At 45.8% G+C, this 20125-nt stretch overlaps 1 protein-coding gene across 1 annotated transcript in view; it reads right to left on the bottom strand.

Annotated features, from left to right (window-relative positions):
- The window catches only part of MOGAT3 (monoacylglycerol O-acyltransferase 3), a 208405-nt gene that overhangs the window by 40287 nt on the left and 147993 nt on the right, over positions 1 to 20125 (bottom strand). Inside the window, exon 6 of the mRNA XM_078669298.1 lies at positions 13105 to 13279. Coding sequence (XP_078525424.1) covers positions 13105 to 13279 — 175 coding nt within the window. The remainder of the gene's footprint in view (positions 1 to 13104; positions 13280 to 20125) is intronic.

The following is a 20125-nucleotide window of genomic DNA, read 5'->3' as shown; positions in this document are numbered from 1 at the left end:
CGCATTGATGTAGGAGTATTCTGACTGCTGCTGAATATACCTTTTGTGTACCTCCCTGTATAGCCTTAGGAAATAGATTGGATGAATTCATGTATTTGATTTGTTCCTTTGATGTGTATTTTCTGTGTTCCCAAGTTTTATATATATATATTTTTAATCTGTTTTTTAAATTGCTTTTTTATGTATATATAAACTGTGCATACTGAATTGATCGTTTTTACATAATTTTGTTACTTATGCATTGCTCCTAGGTGTATCTGAATATGTGTTGTTGAATTTGTTTAGATTAGCTGATGTCTCTACATCTAATGTGCCCAAAGGGAATTGCTATTTGACATAAAGCAATGTTAACTTAAGTCTTTAAAATTGTACATCTCCGGTTCTGCTGATTCGATTTTTGTCGCTCTGGTCTTAAATTATTTTTTACATTTTACTCTATTTGTCTAAATTGGTCTCTTGATTTTTCGTGTGTTGTGTTTGACTTTATAACTGTTTGAAGTAAAAAATGACTTTACACATTGCCTCTAAGTAAAGCTTGACTGCTCTGCGCCAAGCTACCAGAGGGTTGAGCATAAGCTAATATGGGGTTTGCTTGTGAATTCACCCAGACAAGGATTGTAGTTGCTGCTTGTGTAGGGTTTTAACCCCCACAACCAGCAACCCAATTTCTTATACTTACTATAAATCATGCACGTATCATTACACTTACCTTACTACTGTACTTAGAACTATGATGCGCTACAGTGCTATTAACAATATCACAACTCTGTGTCATTAAATATACTGTATTCCTTATCCACTATCTTCACCTGACCACTGTGCTATTAACACTGCACCACTGACCACTAGTTCACCCTCAAGTGGCTTAAAGTTTTCACATTTCTCTAAGAACAGCTATGCACCTCACACCTGTGCCATTACCCATACTTCAATATGAAGTATTAATTATGCAACACGCCTGTGATGCTAACTGTACAGCATTCCTGTATAACTATCTACTCTTCACTGCAGGACCATTAACAACTTTTCAATAATGTCCCACTAACAATATTACAACCCTGCACCACTAACTATATCATATTATTGTACAACTGTCTATACCCACTACTATGTCATTAACTATGCAGCATATGTGCCCTAAGTATACCATATTCCTGTACCCCTATCAGTGTCTCAATTCTGTCTAACACACATAACCTTTGTGCAGTGAGGTTGGCCACAGGATGTGGAAAATGACAATGTATATGTACATAAGCGGCGTTCATTTGTGTTCACTCATTACCAACTGCATGTACCCTAAGACTCCGAATTTTGAAGCTGAACGTATGAAAGCTTTGTACGATATCGAAATACGTAATATAATGGGGATTGACATAAATTGACATGCTGGCTAGATATGTTGAAAGGGGAGGACTGTTAAAAATCTGGATTGTGGCGTAAACATTATCGACGCCATCTTGCCCTTTTCAGATCCATACGTGCGCGTAAGCAGCAACCGTTTTGATTACCATGGCCTCTCTGCCCGCTCCCGATAGCCAGCGTCTCTCTCTCCCCCTCACTCCCCGGCCTCGCAAGCATCCCCGACAGCCCCCGGTCTCTCATGCATAGGCCATAAAACCCTCTTCCTCTGCGCGACCCTGCTCTAAAAGTGACACCCCTGCCTGACCGACACCCCCTGCATTCCTCCCAGGAACACCCTTCTCCTCTTCTGATGACCCCCCCCCCGGCTACACCTGGCCTCTCGACCCGGTCCCAAGTCATAAAACAAAGCCTCATGGATGTACCCCCCCCGGCCCCGCATAGCAGAACGTGATACACCAACCGAAGTGCCCGATTTTATCGCCTGCCCAACCTTAGATCTGACCACCCCCTCTTGCCCTCGTGTCCTGTTGGAATGTCCGGCTGCAAGATTACAATCACATGTTACATTTGGGAGGGGAAACGACATCCGAGCGACAGGCATGGGAATAGGCCTGAAGCTGGGATTCCAAACGTGCCTTTTCGTACTTCAAAGTTTCTTTATTGCAATAAGGAATGTTTGTACATCATAAACCTGGGTATAAAAGACGGAGCCTCAGAGAAACTTTTTAGAGCACCTCTTGAAGACATTGTGCGCATGTCCGAAATGACAGGCTCTCCTCATGAGAAATAAAAATCTGTTCTTGCACTCCCGCTTCCAGCGCCCGTCTCTTTATTTGGTAACTGATCGAAATGGGAACTAAGAGGCGTCTTGTGCCAGCAGCCTGGGCATCGGTTGTAATTCGGGCTGTTTTTCCTCAATTGGCGTCCCAACGCGGGGCCCATCAGCGACATAAGGTCCGGTAAGAGAGGTCCAGACGATGGGGTGAACATCTGAACGATTGGAGTATACCTGCCTTGAGAGGGCCCTCGTACGGCTGCCGATTGAATGAACTTCACCGATTCCGAACTGACCTCTCTCAAGCGACCTACTGTCCTGACTGGGATCCCACAGGAATGCTGCGGTAAAAACATGGAGTAAGAGAACGATCGGGCGCTGGAAAGGGAAGGCGAAGAACTGTCCACACGGTCCGGTCCGGGTAAGGTTAAGTAGGACGTCTTTACGTCCGATTGATAGGATGACTTTATCCATCTGATTGATTGATTGTTTATATTGGAATCGGTATTTAAATACTGGTATTGTTCAATGATTGGTTCATTTAGCCTTGGTTGCTACTTGAAGTATTGGTTCTCTTTGAGACATTCTCTGTTTGCAAACAGCGACGAATAGGAACGTTCCTCTCTCTTTGCAAATAGTGAAGGATAGGTAATGCGGACTTTTGTCCCCCGTTGTAATCCGTCATGCCTATTTTTCTCCCCACTGATTGATTGATTGCTCTGTTGCTCTTTGAGACATTCGCTGTCTACAAACGGGGAAGAATAGGAATATTCTGTCTCCCTTTGCAGATAGTGAAGGGTAGGTAATGCAGACTTTTGTCCCCATTGTAATCCGTCATGCCTATCTTTCTCCCCACTGATTGTTTGTTATCGATTTTTATCGATTATCGCTCTTTTGAGATATTCCCTGTCAACAAACAGAGAAGAATAGGAATATTCTGTCTCCCTTTGCAGATAGCGAAGGATAGGTAATGCGGACTTTTGTCCCCCGTTGTAATCCGTCATGCCTGTTTTTCTCCCCACTGATTGATTGATTGTCTGGACATTTATTGTTCAAGGAATAGTTCTTTTGAGGTATTCTCTGTTTGCAAATAACGTGGAATAGAAATGTTCTGTCTAGTCTTTGCAAGTAGTGAAGGGTAGGTAATGCGGACCTTTGTCCCCGTTGTAATCTGTCATGCCTATCTACTCCCCACTGATTGGTAAACTAGTTCCACCCGGACCATTTATTAGAGGTAGATCATCTGGCTCAACCGGAGGGCACCCCTAATAAAAAGGACATATGTAAAATACGAAGTAACCACCGTATCCTGTTAACAGAAACTTTAGCGCAAAAACACACTAGAAAAGGAAGGAAAAAGAAATCGAGCAAAATCAGTAGGCCACTGATGAGTTTTTGACTTCGCTAGAAATAAGAAACGTTAGAAATAGCCCGTAATAAGAAACATGAAAGTGGTGAGAGAAGCCAAGCTTGATATCACGGCAGCCAGGAGGTAGCTAGGCTCCGCCGCCCCTCACTGCTCCAAACATGTCTGTCCCACTGCCCGCCACGCCCAATAACGGTAACATAAGATAGATACAAGTCAGCAGATACCTACCCCCATTCCGGAAGCTCCCGAAGTGCAACAGGTCCACGGTTACGCCCATCCGGAAGACGAGGCCTCGACACGTGCAGGGCGAGACCCGGCTGGTCGCCATCGGCCGGAGAGGCCGTGGGGTGGATGGCCCGGAATGTACTGGTCTTCCCATCCTCGTCTTCTGGCGCCTTGCAGGCCATGGGGGGGCTGTCTTGCTTATGCCTCCGACCCCCCCCCCCCCTCTCTCATCGCCTGGTCCGGCCATCACGAATGCCATCGGCCGGAGAAGTCGTGGAGTGGATGGCCCGGAATGTACTGGTATTCCCATCCTCTTCTTCTGGCGCCTTGCAGGCCACGGGGGGGATGTCTTGCTTATGCCTCCGACCCCCCCCCTCTCTCATCGCCTGGTCCGGCCATCACGAATGTCAGCGCCAGAAGACGGCGTGGGGTGCACTGGGAGGGAGAGGCGACGCGGACGAGCCTCTCCCACCTCCCCAGGTGGAGGCCCCTCAGCTGCACCCCCAACGCTTCACTCGCCCGACAAGGGTTCGTCCACTCTTGCGGTGCAACGCCACGCCCGACAGGCTGGAGTCCGTCTACTCTTGCGATCCAGAGACTGCCGGTTGCCGCGGAACTCATAAAATAACGGTCGACTCTTGGGAGATTGGGCCTGGCGTGCAAGGATGGCCAGGTCGCTTGCCAGCTAGAAAATGAGTCCCCCGTCCAGAAGCGTTCTCCTCAGCTTTGAAGATTCTATGAGAGCTGCAGGGGCCCTCGACCCCCATGGCCCCCCCCCCCGATGGAGAATGACTGCCATGATTGCCCACGGAACGACCAAGACGTAGCCACGAGACGTCGGCGCTCTCATGCTGGCGCCAGCCTCAGTTTGAATGACCAAAATCCTGCAGACTGCCAATTTGATCAGTTCCGGTGGAACACCAGTATGACCCGGTAGGAAAGATTGTTGCCTCCCCCTCCCCCCTTTGACTGATGGTTCATGTCGACGGCCCCTTCTGTTGCCCTTTAACGAAACTTTTGGACTGCCGAAAGAGGCTCTGGTCCAACCACGAGTTGGTGGAGACATTTTGACTATACTTGGACCTGCCTGACCTCACCCAAAATGGCGCCGGTACAAATGAAACTCGCAACTCCCTGTTGTGTTCCGGTTGCTCAGCCTTGATTGCATGGCGGGAGGGGATGGGTACTGATTGAACACTTGGACAATGAATTGATGTTAAGTTCTGACGCGTCATTGATTACCGTATTATTGAAAGTTCGAATTTTCGACACTTATGGTACTTGCCCACAATGAATTTTCGATATGATTTTATTGCACTTTTCGCACCTTTATGAAATCAACGGTCACCGACTCCGTTCAAATAAATATCCCCTCATGTACAGCTCCAGTCTGCTCCGTGGCCGGCCCACGTGGTTGTAGACCCGTATTTGTACACCAACATTTTTGAATAAAGGTTTTTTGAAAAGCAAACATAGTTGTAGCGCTTAGATTGGTAAGTTTCGAATAAATGGCCACTGTTTCCGATATAAGTAAAATACAGGTGAAATGAGGCAACTCGATTACTTAAAGGTTAAAAAGGCAAAGTACACAGAAATGTTGCAAATGTGAATGGTCCAGGTTTGTTGTGTGTGTGTTTTTATATATATTTTTATTTTTGTGCAACGTAAAGCAATCGATAAAGGTCCCGGTATTTAGCCTTTACTTTATGTGCCACATGTATCAGGAAAGTTGTTTCAGATGCCCCTAAGCCACTCCGAAGGAATGCCACCTAACCCCTCTAGTTCCCGTGCCTGATGAACAAAAAACGACCCTGTACCACTGTAGACCATCCCTCCTCCTCGAAGGAGATCACGAGTTCGCCCCCACTTTACACTGACGGCCCTTTGTTTTGACCCTCCCCTACACACGATCCGTAATACCACACTTGGGCGATCTATGCAATACACAGTCCATCCATGATTTTCTCTCCCGCACTACCGGTCCCTCTGGCTTAAACGCCGAGTTGAAAGGGACTGCATCCCGCGGAGATAGGTCGAGTATGTGGTAAGTAAAGCATTTTCGGGTTTATGCGCGCTGATGTGTTATAAAACGCTGCCCCCACCCCTTCTTTTCCCCTTCTTTTCTGCAGGTCACATCGGAACGTCGACTAGAGTATGGAGAAAACCTACGCAACACGCCATGGTTCCGCACGGAAAAATTGTATATTGTCTATGGGGACTGCCCTGAGAACGTGACGAATTTGTGTGATATGAATGCACGCGTGTATGCCCTGATGTGTATAGCTCGACTGAATACACGTCGCACACGTTTGGAGTGATAAGAGAAATGTTTTATGTATGACTTAAGTGATGATCGAACGGCCGATGGAATGGGGAAGAGGGGTCTGAACATGGTACCTATACACGACGAACAAACAAAGATATAGCACTCCCTTACTTAGAAACGTCTCTCTCTCTCTGAACCCGGCGACTGGGAGGGTGGCCTGAAGCAGAAACTTGGCGGGTTATTGCAGTATGACAAAATATGACTCCAACCGGCACCCCAAATAAGCAACCAAGAATGACGTGCACCCATGAGTAAATTCATACGGTAACTAAATAGGGAAAGGTTCAGGAATATTCCGGGGTGAGGTTTACCCGAGTACCCTCCTCCTGGAAGACTAGGAATATTGTCAATGTTTAAGATTTACCACCTCCTTCTTGCACCCTCATAGACATAAAACTCAAAGCTGCCCCATTGTTCTCCCGACTGACACCCTCCGTTGCCTCAGCCTGGATACCCATTCGCTAAAAATGATTCGAAGATCCCACCGTGAGTATTAGCCCAACCAGGTTAGTTCCCGAACAATTGACAAAGGTGTAAGTATTTACAACCGAGGCCACCAGCAAAGGCAGCCAGATGAATCAAGTAGGATACTAAGGAAGCGCAGCATGCAGGAAGAAATCTTTTTTGGCCAAGTACAGTTCTATGTTTTGTCTTGGATTTTTGTATATAATACATGTACTATTCCTCCCCCCGCCTGAATTCATGTGTACGTAACGTATGGATCTACGTCGGCCCTCAGCCTGTGTTTCTGTATAACTTGACCCCTGCTGTTCTGTGTTGTGTGCGCACTAAATGGCCTATTATTATACACGTTTCTCTCTCTCTCTTTCTCTCTCTCTCTCTCCATGTCGTACGTGTACCAAATAGTTCATTTAAAATGCGGACGACTCTCTCTCTCTCTGAGGGTCCCCCTGTTCCCTCTTCCTTTGTGTGGTAACGTTGTGCCCCGCCGGCACAAGCCTAATTGGTTTTTGAACACAAAGGTGTTCGGCAAAATTGACAGAAACTAAAACAATTGTAATTTGCCATATTACTACCTCTCCTTTCTGTAAAATGATGGAACTTGAATTGGCTAAGAAGGAAAGGACAGGTAAGACGACTGATGTCCCCTAATCTGGCCTTTTTATAGGTGGACTATATGTCAGTGGCCTTCTGTTCCCAGTTCGTTAGAAACACGATCCGCAATGCCCAGATTTCCCCACCTCTCTGCACCCAAGTACGGATGCCCAAAGCGTCCTGGTTTCTCCCGATTGACCCCAGCTCCATATCCCGAAGTATAACTGATGACCCTGATTAACCGTTGCTCCCCGAGAAATGAATGCTTAGCCTCTGTCCCTCTCTCATGATGATAGAAGACTGCCAGGGCTTGGGTTAGAAAGACGAGTCTCTACCGAAGGATCCGATTTCGAGTGATGGAATACGCAGTTGATAGGAGTCTGACTTCTCTCCATATACGTCATGAACGAACGCCAAATAGACTTAGTACAAACTCAGTAGAAATGCCCGCATACATACTCCATAGTGATAACTTCTGACCGTGACCGATGAACGTATCCCCAACTACTTAAGATTGGGGGCGGAATTGAAATGTATAAATGTCTTCTCCTGCCAGTTCTCTAAAGCTTGTTTTGTACCCATTCAAAGATACACAATCACCGGAGGAGAGGGGCCGGACGTGACGCATAGCCTAGCCGCAGATCATGAAGCACATGTGACCTCGACCAAAGGTGGAGCTGCAGAGCAACGAGACACGGGACGAGACACTACTCTCAAACACGGAAAATGAAAGGATGGAGGGCTGCCTTGAAGCCCTCTGCTTGCTGACCCACGCGTGCCAGAAGTCCCCGCCCCCTTTGAGCCCGATTGATGGGCCTGCCTGCTTGTTATCCTTTGCTCCCTTGGTTTGTCTCAAAGATCTGATCCCACTCCGTCCTCTCTTCCCTCGATTATCCGACCACCCCCCCCTTTTTTCACATGGATTTTGACTCAGCGAAGAAGAACAGCATTTAGGTAGAATAGGGTTTGCCACAGAAGGAGAAAGAAATGCAGGTGCCCAGCATGAGGCACCCTTAAGAAGATTAGTTAGGAAACAGGACTGTGGTCTAACAGCAGAGGACAGATCGCACCCTGCGACGTGTAAGGATGGATCCGAGCTGGACCTATAGTTCCACCGCCGGTGCTCAACAGCGCCAACGGAAGAACACGAACTACTAGAGCTTACCAGTGATGGCTCGCTGCTAAAAAGACACTGTGGCGAAGACCCCCCCTCCCCTTTCTGAACTTTCTACCCCCCCCCTGACTACTTGCTTGTATTGAACTGAATTCCTCCCTCAACCACTTTTGTATTGCTTTCAAAATGTTTCATTGGTCACTTTTAACTGTACCTTGATACCGCCGGAGAGAGAGTCAGAACATGGTTCCATAATGTGTTGGAACATTTCTTTGATTGACTCCGACTGAGTTGTATACCGATCTCTAGACCCGTATATATAACACGACAAATGTAAATTCATATGTATTTCACCTCGTCTATCGCATCGACTGCACATGGTTATATGCAATTCGCCAGTATTGACAGACGCTATTTCATTGACGACCCATGGCTATATGTACTCCCCGTCAGTTATGATAAACATGGAAATGAACTAACTTATGTTAAAAAGCGGCGACTGTGGAAAATGACAATGTATATGTACATAAGCGGCGTTCATTTGTGTTCACTCATTACCAACTGCATGTACCCTAAGACTTCGAATTTCGAAGCTGAACGTACGAAAGGTTTGTATGATATCGAAATACGTAATATAATGGGGATAGACATAAATTGACATGCTGGCTAGAAATGTTGAAAGGGGAGGACTATTAAAAATCTGGATTGTGGCGTAAACATTATCGACGCCAACTTGCCCTTTTCAGATCCATACGTGCGCGTAAGCAGCAACCGTTTTGATTACCATGGCCTCTCTGCCCACTCCCGATAGCCAGCGTCTCTCTCTCCCCCTCACTCCCCGGCCTCGCAAGCATCCCCGACAGCCCCCGGTCTCTCATGCATAGGCCATAAAACCCTCTTCCTCTGCGCGACCCTGCTCTAAAAGTGACACCCCTGCCTGACCGACACCCCCTGCATTCCTCCCCTCTTCTGATGACCCCCCCGCCGGCTACACCTGGCCTCTCGACCCGGTCCCAAGTCATAAAACAAAGCCTCATGGATGTACCCCCTCGGCCCCGCATAGCAGAACGTGATACACCAACCGAAGTGCCCGATCTTATCGCCTGCCCAACCTTAGATCTGACCACCCCCTCTTGCCCTCGTGTCCTGTTGGAATGTCCGGCTGCAAGATTACAATCACATGTTACATTTGGGAGGGGAAACGACATCCGAGCGACAGGCATGGGAATAGGCCTGAAGCTGGGATTCCAAACGTGCCTTTTCGTACTTCAAAGTTTCTTTATTGCAATAAGGAATGTTTGTACATCATAAACCTGGGTATAAAAGACGGAGCCTCAGAGAAACTTTTTAGAGCACCTCTTGAAGACATTGTGCGCGTGTCCGAAATGACAGGCTCTCCTCATGAGAAATAAAAATCTGTTCTTGCACTCCCGCTTCCAGCGCCCGTCTCTTTATTTGGTAACTGATGGAAATGGGAACTAAGAGGCGTCTTGTGCCAGCAGCAAGGGCATCGGTTGTAATTCGGGCTGTTTTTCCTCAAGGATCCCTCCCAAACTTCCCAAAACTGCCAGGCTCACTGCCCCCATTCTTTAGCTATGTGCAGTGTGTAGTTATGGTTAGGTCAGAGTTACCATTGAAAAGGAATTGTTTGTTTGCTTTATAACTTTGGAGTCATTTGACGAATCTGCACAAGCCTTTCAAATAAAGATGTTTATCTGATTTGGGGTTGGCATGGAAGTTTTGTGAGATGTGTAAAATGTGCATAAAAATAGAGGGTGGTTCAAAAAAGTGACATTTCCATTTTAATTCCATTTGGATTCTTTGCTGTCTGTACCAGAAAAGAAAACAGTGGACAGAATTACACCAAACTTGGCATGAAATTACAACTTTAAATAAGGAAATGCCTTTGCTTGAGTTGATGGAAACCCTTTCGGTAGTTTTTGGGAAATGTTGTGTTTAAGTATTTTGTAGATTGTCTTAAAAGGGTTACATTGTAGTGATAGCTAAATCATTAAACCACAGAGGTCTGCAAACCCAAGATGGCTGATGTTTTGCGGACCAAATTTTGTAAACGAATTCGGATCTAATTGGTAAGGGAGGTTTTTCACCTGATAATCATTTCAGGAGTGTGAGCCCTGGTCACAGAAACAACTAATGGTTTTGTATATGATATGATTTTTTTTTTAAATCACAAAAAAGACACCATTGAAAAGTGAAGTTTCAGTTAGCTTCGGCTATTACACATTAACGTAGGTTTAAAACACTTTAGAATTTTCATGAAAAACATAATTAAAAGCTATGGTAATGAATTAAAACTGAAAAAGCACTGAATATGGCATGGTATAGTTTGATCTATGATTCATAACTTGCACAACAGCCTTACAAACAGAAAATTGGCAATCAAATGCAAGGCTTGAGGCTTTAAAATATTTGAATTAATTAAAGTTTAATACAATTACAAAACAACATATACTAAAAGCAACAACTAATATTACATTCAAAGTCATAGCTTCATATTGCTATGGGTAAGATGATATCCACTCTCTTCTCTAAGATTTTTTAAGACACTTGTAATTACGTCACATCCAGGGTGAGGGAAGAGCATGGCAATTGGTGTCTGAGTTATGGTTGGCATGTCTGTTGCGTGAGTTATGGATTGTGGTCCTAACCCCGTCCTGCAAATGTCAGTGTTTTTCCAGTTTCCATTCTTAACCATAACTGTGGCTGTGTTTTTTCAATGGCTCTAGTGTGTGTGTGTGTGCATGTGTTTGTATATGTATGTGCATGTGGGTGATTTCACAGTAGCAGCCCCTCCTGCGCATTTGTGCTTCACTTGTAGATTTCCTTAAAAAAACTACATTTTTGATTTGCCTGCAACTTTGGTCGGATCTGCACCAAATTCAGCACTCGCATAGCTTGTACAGCTATGGTCCAGCATGGCAAAAGTTGAAGCATACCTGCCAACTCACATGGTGCCACCATGTGACACACAATTTCGCTACATCACATGGTCTCCAGGTGAGGAGTCAATATCACATGGTGGCAGGGAAAAAGAGATGAAAACCACTGTAAATAGTGGTTTTGCAGCTCGTTTTACAAGGCATTGAACTGCTGACATCCATTAAGGGGTGAACAACAACACACCAGAAACCCCGAAACCGGTCCTAGGATGCTTGTTTCCGTTCCAGGGAGGACCTGGCTTGGCAGTTCGGGCTGGTCTGTTCCCATGAGTCACAGGGTCAAGACTGACTTGGATATGGCCAGGTCTAAATTGGGGTGGCATGGTGAGCAAAAGAATAATGGATTTAACCCAGATCTCTTGACTGGGGGTGAATGTTTTGATTTGTTCTGCATTCCGTCCATCAATTTTGTGTTTTTTAAAAACACCCCAGGACACCAGCCTTGCAAGAATTATTTTATTTTTAGAGAAGAGTTCTTGTGGGTGGGTTTAAAAGTGCCTCATATGTACTTCTTAGCACAAGACCCCACCCCCTCCTCAAACTGTGAGATTGTTCTTGGAGTTGGCAGGAATGTTGAAGGGAGAGCCAAAAATATATGTGTTCTCATTTTTCCCATAGGAAAGTTTGCTAAAGCAAAAAATACTGAATGGATTTATATCAACCTCAACATGATTGTATAACTTCACTTGAAATGTATGCTTTTTATAGTTTTCTATAAACCCTCTAAAAGTCTTTAAGATATTACCATTTAAAAAAGTGATGGGTGGACTTAAAATGGCTAACACTTTTGTACATCTGGGCCATATAAAATTGCCAGTCACATTTGAATTTTCATGGAATGTGCCACGCTGATGAAAGACATCAAATCAATTGCACCACCTTGAAAATCAGGATTTTGGTCATAATTGCAGTTTTACCCGGAAAAGTGCGAACCACAGAGGAGTGCTAAGGAACACTCACAGGCATGGAAAATGGGAGAAAATGTGAAAATATTTGCCACTGTAACTTTTATAAAAAATCATTTTCTATTTGAACATAGCCACCAAAATTTCAATTTTCATACGATTTGCGCTTTTAATTAAAAAAAGGTAAAACCTTCAAGGTTGTGGTTGGGTGATGGCCTTACTATGTGTACAGTTGTGAGGTAGCTTCAGGGCCTGGCCACAAGTAAATCACTGCAGTTGCTATCTGCTGTGCATGGCTGTGCACAGCGGGATTGCCTGGCTACAGGAATGGCCCCTGCGACTAACTCCCACTGTGCCATGCGGCTAACTCCTACTGCACACAGTCGAATACTGTGCACAGTCCGGAGTAGGTAAATTGAAACTGAATGCAGTACATCAGAATAAACCGTAGAAATTCACTGAAAAAAACACAGTCAGTGGTCAGTTGTGGCTCAGCAAACACAAATATAACAAAACTCTGAAATTCGAGAGTCATGATATGCAACACACAATGCACAACGTATAAAAAGCCACCCACAATGCTCAGTACACCATTTTGCAAATGACACAGTAAAACAAAGCTGTCTACCAGTAGCAAAACACATATTGATAAAAAAAATGCTATGTTAAAATATACCTCTGTAGAAGGAAACAATGAAATATTCTGAACCACAGAGTGGGGCAAATTAAGACATTATTTATGGTCACATTGTGAAGATCTCAGACCCTTTCAATATCTCACAGTGGATCGCTAACACTTTTGATTGCATTGTGCGTCTCTTTGGCCATTTTAAGGACTGGGGTTGATGTATGGGCCCTGCATGAACTTCTGACCATGTGGGTGGTCAGTGGAGATCTTTAACCTAGTTAATATGCACTTTTTTAGTATACTTGATCATGTGCATGGATCTTTCCATCACTTTAGGTCAAACGTCTATCAATGGAGAATGGCCTGGAAGTGTTTTGTACCTACCCATTTTCCAAAGCAAGGCGTATAAAGCCTTTACGGTTTATGAGAACAACTCTTTCCTCTCCAGGTACACAGTTCAGTGATTCTGCTGCTCCTCCCACTGCGATGGCCACTGCATTCCCTGTCCCAGTCTTGGAGAGGACATAATCCAAGCTTGATTTACTGACAGAGCACACCCCTGCAAGAGGAACAAGACAGTGGTACATCAGAAATGTGACAAAAGATTATAAAGACTGAAGACAGAGTCGCCCATTCGGAGCTTCACTAAACCACAAAGCCAGTTTCGGTGGACCATAGAGACAGGGGGCAGTGCCAGTTCCTAACTTTGTCACTGAACAGCAGAGTCTCTCAACCAGAAATAGCATTACTGGACATCAGCGACATTTATTGTATTGATGGTCTATAAGGTCTGACTGGACCACAGACACTGGAAATATCCCTGGACCAGTGAGATGAGGTCAATGTCAGTCAATCAAGGCAACTATGCACCGTACTGAGAAAGGGAAATGTATTATTTTCATAATATAATTATAGTATTGGGATGGGCTAGAGTGTTCTATCAAAGACCACAGAGATGGAGCAAACAATGACATGTTGTGGTAACTCTTCATGCCATTGGAGGACCATAGAGATCAGAACCACAGAGACAAGAGACAATTTCAGCCTCTCAGAGCAATATAGGAGAGAGTGAGAGTAATGTCTGAGCCTTTGAAATTCAATCCAATTCAAAAATACTTTATTGCGGTCAATAGACCATAAACGTGCTGGTGCAATAACTAACAATACATTAAAAAAACATTCTCAAGTACATAATCTTAAAACCCCAAAATCCGAGGTTACTGCTACTGTCCCACGCCCCAATATACAGAAAAGATATATAGCATCACATACAGAAGATCAGCTAAAAAGATAACCAATTATTGGGCAGAGATAGAGATAATACATTTCATAGGAGTAAAATGCTAAAAAAAAAGCACTCCATAAAATCAAGTATAAAAAAATCAGTTAAAAAAGTGGAAACAGCCCAGCTAAAAAATAAAGGAAATGTCAGCTTTGAAATAACAAACGCAATATGAGCAAAACGCTGGTCATCACGCACGACATCTGAGCACGTCTCACATTGGTCACGACAAACCCGAACCCTCCCAGCCAAGCACAGCTTAGGCAGTAAAATGCAACCCATCTTCCTGGAGTTTCAGTTTTTTGTGGATGTGTATAAACAAATTTGCCTTGCTGCAGGCCTCTTGTTAGGATACTCTGCACCACAAAATGCCCAACACACAAAGATGAAACTTACACAACCACAAATGGTAAATATTTTCAGCCCATGTGGATATTTCTTAGTGTCATCGTTGCAGTGTGTCACCATACCTTTTCAGCATAAAAATACTAGATTATCTTTCTCAACTTTAGCGAAAAGTCAAATGCAAATACCTCACGGTAGGAGTGTGGTAATACCATTATTGCACCATATGGGGTTGGTTTTAGTGCTTTATTTGTAAAGAAAGAGTGCCAGTGCCCACATCCCTGCCCAGAAGCTGGTGCAGTTAAATGTTGAGGCACCAAATATCAAGGATGGTAGTCTCTAATCAGCCCCAGACACGTCCTGCTCCTTTATCTCACTCTAACAGGCTCCTGCTTTCTCTCTTTGTGCTGTTTTTCTGTCCTTCTCTTCCTCCCTTTTTCCAATCTGTTTGTTGTTGTTTCTCTTTTGCACTCGCTAAATATTTGATGCAAAAAAATAAGTGCTGGTCTCAAAAACTAAATGCCAGTGGCCCTCATTGGCAACCACCGGCCGGGAGCGCTGCTAATTTTGCCTGTTTTTAAAATTTTATTGTGTTAATCTGTGTGCTCATTTATCGGCATCTTACCTCGATCCTTGCCTGTCTTGAGAGCCCCAGACAGCCGATTTGGACGCTGTCTTGGGGAATCCTCCCTCGCTACCGCCAGCTACAGCGAAGCGAGTAAGCTCCGCCCACTTTACCGGCCACGCCCCCTTCCATCCAGTCAAAAGGGCGCGCTGATCACTAGCGCGGCCCACTAACAAACTCCTGAGGCGGAAATCGGGAGCGCTGCTAATTTTGCCTGTTTTTAAAATTTTATTGTGTTAATCTGTTTGCTCATTTATCGGCATCTTACCTCGATCCTTGCCTGTCTTGAGAGCCCCAGACAGCCGATTTGGACGCTGTCTTGGGGAATCCTCCCTCGCTACCGCCAGCTACAGCGAAGCGAGTAAGCTCCGCCCACTTTACCGGCCACGCCCCCTTCCTTTCCTCCTTCTCCCCTGATCACCATATAAAAGTATGTGCATGAGCCGGAGGCGCAGTGGACGGGCGCAGCGGGCGCGACGATGGCGCGCCGAAGGCGCGCCTAAGGCAAACCCGTCTACGCCCGTCCGCGCCTGTCCGGGGCTAGGGGCGCGTCACTCTGCCCAACTTACCATCTACTCCCCCGTTCAACTACGCTGCCTCCAGGGACCATGGCCCTTACCAGCCTCCACCTGCTCTCTCATTTCGTCTCTTGGTCTGTCTCCGGCTGTTCCCCCTGACATCCCCCCTCCCCAAGTTGCGCCCCTTCATTCTTCTACAGACAATGTTTTCCCTGCCACCTCCAAAACCCTCTTGGCATTTTATCTTAACACCCGATCTGCAGTAGCTCATGCACACAAACTCTCGGTATTACTAGACCTTCATGCCCCAGATCTTCTTTTCTTAACGGAAACTTGGTTGTGTGATGACTCCCTCCCTGCTCTATTGGCCACTTTACCGGCCCCTTATTACGCCCTTCGCGCAGACCGCCTTACTGGCAGAGCCGGGGGCGGCGTGGCAGTCATCGCCCGTACCGACCTTCCCTTCCAAACTCTGTCTCTGCCAGATATCGCTACCACCGAGTATCTGGCTATCCGCACCATCTCTATCACACCCCCCTCACCTGCATACTTACCTATCGTCCCCCTCAATCCCCTCTATTGTTTCTCCCGGATTTTTCGGAAGTCCTGGCCACGGTCACCGTTAACAACTCCTCCATCTTACTTCTGGGGGATTTCAACTTCTGGCCCTCTGACCCAGCTGAATGTCCATCGTCAAAAGAATTTTCAGAGACCCTCCAATCGCTCAACTTTACTCCTCATATTCACTCCCCTACCCATATCAAGGGTCACATCTTAGACCAGATCTGGTCCTTGAATTGCCCCGTAGAGTCCCTTTCCATCTCGCCTTGCACGTGGTCTGACCACCACCTGATTTCATTTGCCCTTCCCATTTATCATCCGGTCAAGCCCCCTCTTCCCAAAAACATCTGGGTCCGCGCTTGGGGACGAGTTGATCCGGAAAATCTATCCTCCCTACTCACCACTTCCCTCCCTCCCTTACAAGGTCTACCCACCCTTTCCCAGGTCAAGGCCATTGAACAGTGGCTCTCCCGAGGCTGCGACTCTATTGCCCCTCTTAAACGTATTACCTCTAAGCGGGAGAAGGACGCCAACCTGTGGTTCAACGAAAATCTTAAGGCCACCAAACTTGCGGTACGTCGCGCGGAGCGGGCTTGGAGGAGAAATTATTGCCCCTCATTGCGATTGGATTTTGTTAATATCTTGACCCAATACAAAAAAGACATCTTGGAGGCTAAAACCATCTACTTCTCCTCCAAAATCCTCGCAGCAGAAAACCAGTCGAAGGAAATTTTTTCGATTGTGCACAATCTGGCGTTTTCGGACAGAACAACCTTAAAACCCGCCCCTTCCATAGAACTCTGTCACTCCCTCAATAACTATTTCATTCAGAAAATAGTCACCATTAAGGCCAATATTCCTCCTCCCTCCCCCACTTTTGTTGACCCTCAGTGCCCCCCTCCTAAGGGAGAACTCACTACCCTCCCCCCTCTAACCAGGGAATCTCTGACTTCCATAATACCTCTTGTCAAATCTGGTTCCCCATTAGATCCCTGCCCTGCTCATAATCTTCGTCACATTTTCATCACTTGTCCAGACCCTCCCCTTCACCTCCTTAATAGCTCTCTTTCTCAAGGCGTAGTGCCTAATCCATTCAAATCAGCAGTAATTGTACCCATCTTGAAAAAGCCGGGCGCGGACCCCTCAATCCCTGCCAATTTTCGCCCCATCTCCCTCCTGCCTTTCCTGGCAAAGGTGCTCGAGCGCCATGTCACCTGCGCTCTGAGCTCTTTTGTGGAGAAGCATGGAGCTCTTGCCCCCCGCCAGGCCGGGTTCCGCCCCGCACACTCTACGGAGTCCGTAGTTCTCTCGGTCCTGGACAACCTCAGGGAGGGTATGGATACCAACCAGCCCCAGGCCTTGGTCCTCCTCGATCTCTCAGCCGCCTTTGACATGGTGGATCATACCATCTTGCTTTCCCGTGTCAGGGCGGCGGGGATCGGGGGCACCGCATTGGTCTGGTTATCCTCCTTCCTGAGTGACCGCACCCAGGCTGTACGCCTGGGTGATTTTACTGCGGACGTTCGGAAAGTTCAGTGCGGGGTTCCCCAGGGCTCTTCCCTTTCCCCTCTTTTGTTTAATCTTTATATCGCCCCTCTTATCTTCTCTCTGCAACAAATGGAGGTCGCCGTATTTAACTATGCGGACGACCTCCAGCTTGTCTTTAATCTGTCTTCCTCCCTCTCTTCTGTTCTTAATTTCCAATCTGTTATGATCCATATCCGGGACTGGATGAACCACAATCATCTAAAACTCAACCCAGACAAGACTGAGCTGGTGTTGACAGGTGGTTCATCCAGCCCCTGGTCGTCTTTATTCTGGCCCCCCTCTCTTGGCTCTCCACCTATCCCCTCTACCTCAGTCAAAACACTAGGTATTAAACTCAATTCTCAACTCACTCTTCACTCCCAGGTTAGCTCTGTGGTTTCTTCTTCTTTTTTCTCACTGCGCACTATACGCAGGGTGTCCCGTTTTTTTTCCTTTGCTGCCCTCAAGCTGATCACCTTGGCCATGGTGGTCTCCCGCCTGGATTATGGCAACGCCCTATATGCAGGTATTCCTGCATATAGTTTACGGCGTCTGCAACAGATCCAAAACCAGGTGGCGCGCTTGGTATTCAAACTCCCGAAATCCCACCACACCACCCCCCTTTTAAAATCTCTACATTGGCTCCCTGTTCGTGCCCGTGTCCAGTTTAAGCTCGCCTCCATTGCCTTTCAAGCTCGACTGGGCACGGCACCGGCTTTCATCTCATCCGAGATCACCCCTTACGTTCCCACTAGGGAACTACGCTCATCTACCCAGTCTCTTCTTACTATCCCACGGTTCCGGAGAAAGAAATGGGGTGGCTCGAAATTTGCGACTCTCGCACCACTCCTCTGGAACTCTCTGCCCCCTGAGCTCAGAGCCTTAACCCTGTATCCGCAATTCCGGAAGCAACTCAAGGCTCATCTGTTCGCAAAGTCCTTCAATTAACCTTTTAGCAGTTTGTTTTTCTTGCTTAGCCAGCCCCGGTCCTTTGTTAGTTGTAGCGCCAAGAAACCGCTGGTGTATGTGCGCTTTAAAAATAATTTTAAATTCAAATTCAAATTCAAATTCAAATTAAGCACTAGTCGGTTTTGTGTCCATTTTAGAATCTTCCATCTAGTAATGGGGAACAATATGTGTTAATGGTCTTCATGACCAGTATTACGCAACGTATTCCTCTTGACATTTTTTTGGCCGCACACGTTTAGCAAGCTATTACTTGGGAGAAATTGCATGGATAATCATCTAGGACCAATTCATGTGAAATCCATGATTTAAAATTGTGTGAAACCACCATTTGTGTCACACTCTAAAGTTCTCAATATTCAGAGTGAGGTCCTGTGTATTTTAGCAGTGATTGTGTGGGTTTATACGCTTTCTTGAGCAGCATAACAGAAAGGCAGTTTTACAAAGTATATGCAGTCTCAAGGTAAAATTGTGGTAAACTGTGCATAGAGTCACTACACTAGCCAACTTTTTAGGTCCCGGCCAAACAGTGCATGCTCTGTCTCTTCGAGACATGTTGTTTACAATCAGTGGTCTACAGCCCGTCCACAGACTTACCATTTGTTCGCTTCAGCGTCACACTCGTATCCTTGACCCCTGTGTGTCCATGGATGCAGGCATCATGCCTCTTCTTGTGTTTGGCCCGCCCCTAGAGCACGGACCAAGTACTTGTGTCCATCCACTGCTCCCGTTTGCGAAGCTAACTTTTTAATTTGTCTTTAAGCACTTCATACGAGTGCTTGCTTTTTCACTCGCTCCATCTTCTACCTCCTGCTCTCCATTATGTTGCCTCGTTCAAGTCCGATGACTTCTTTCTCCCTCCCATCGACACCATCCCTGTTGCTGTGGGAGCAAGATTCGAGTCTCGGGCTGCAAATCTGAATTTTGTTTGTTTTTGCTTTTTGTCAAGTATATAGCTTACTTTGCTTGTTTCTACTGTTCGAACAAAATGGTGTGGTCTATGTGATTTTATTGCTCAGTCCAATATAATCGTGATGTGCATGGCCATAGTAAAGCAGCACTGGGGGGTTGGCACGCCACAAGGGTGTTTAATAGCATTGTACAACATGCTTTATATTTTCATTTCCTGAACCATGGAGCCATGATTTTTTTTGTAACACCCAGGATCCTTACTGGTAAATCGTTCCTGCCAGGACCTAGCCATTTACTTATATTCACTTTCTAAAACTGATAAAACCTTACGGAAATACAGTTTGCAAGATATCTGTATCGAGACCCACCACGAAACATTCCAATAACTTTTGAAAACGTGCAAACGCGAATATGTGTTTTTCACGAGGTCCATTGTTCACTGAACTCCCAAAGACTATGTTGCTATCAACAAAGCCTAATTTGGCAAGAAGTGCAACACAGTATCATTCCTCACTTTAGAGTCACTCAACCGGAATGTCAAATCTCTGTCATACAGTAATCTATCAGGAGAATTTATCATTATAGTAAACAATACAGAATGGGACAAGATTTGAAATCACCCAGTACTCACCATTCAGGCTTTCTTTACACAGACAGGGACATAAACTT

This window comes from Lissotriton helveticus, chromosome 12 (genome assembly GCF_964261635.1).
Source record: "Lissotriton helveticus chromosome 12, aLisHel1.1, whole genome shotgun sequence".
NCBI classification, from domain to species: domain Eukaryota; kingdom Metazoa; phylum Chordata; class Amphibia; order Caudata; family Salamandridae; genus Lissotriton; species Lissotriton helveticus.
The sequence above is the reverse complement of the archived record's forward strand: the minus strand, read 5'-3'. Positions and strand labels throughout refer to the sequence as shown.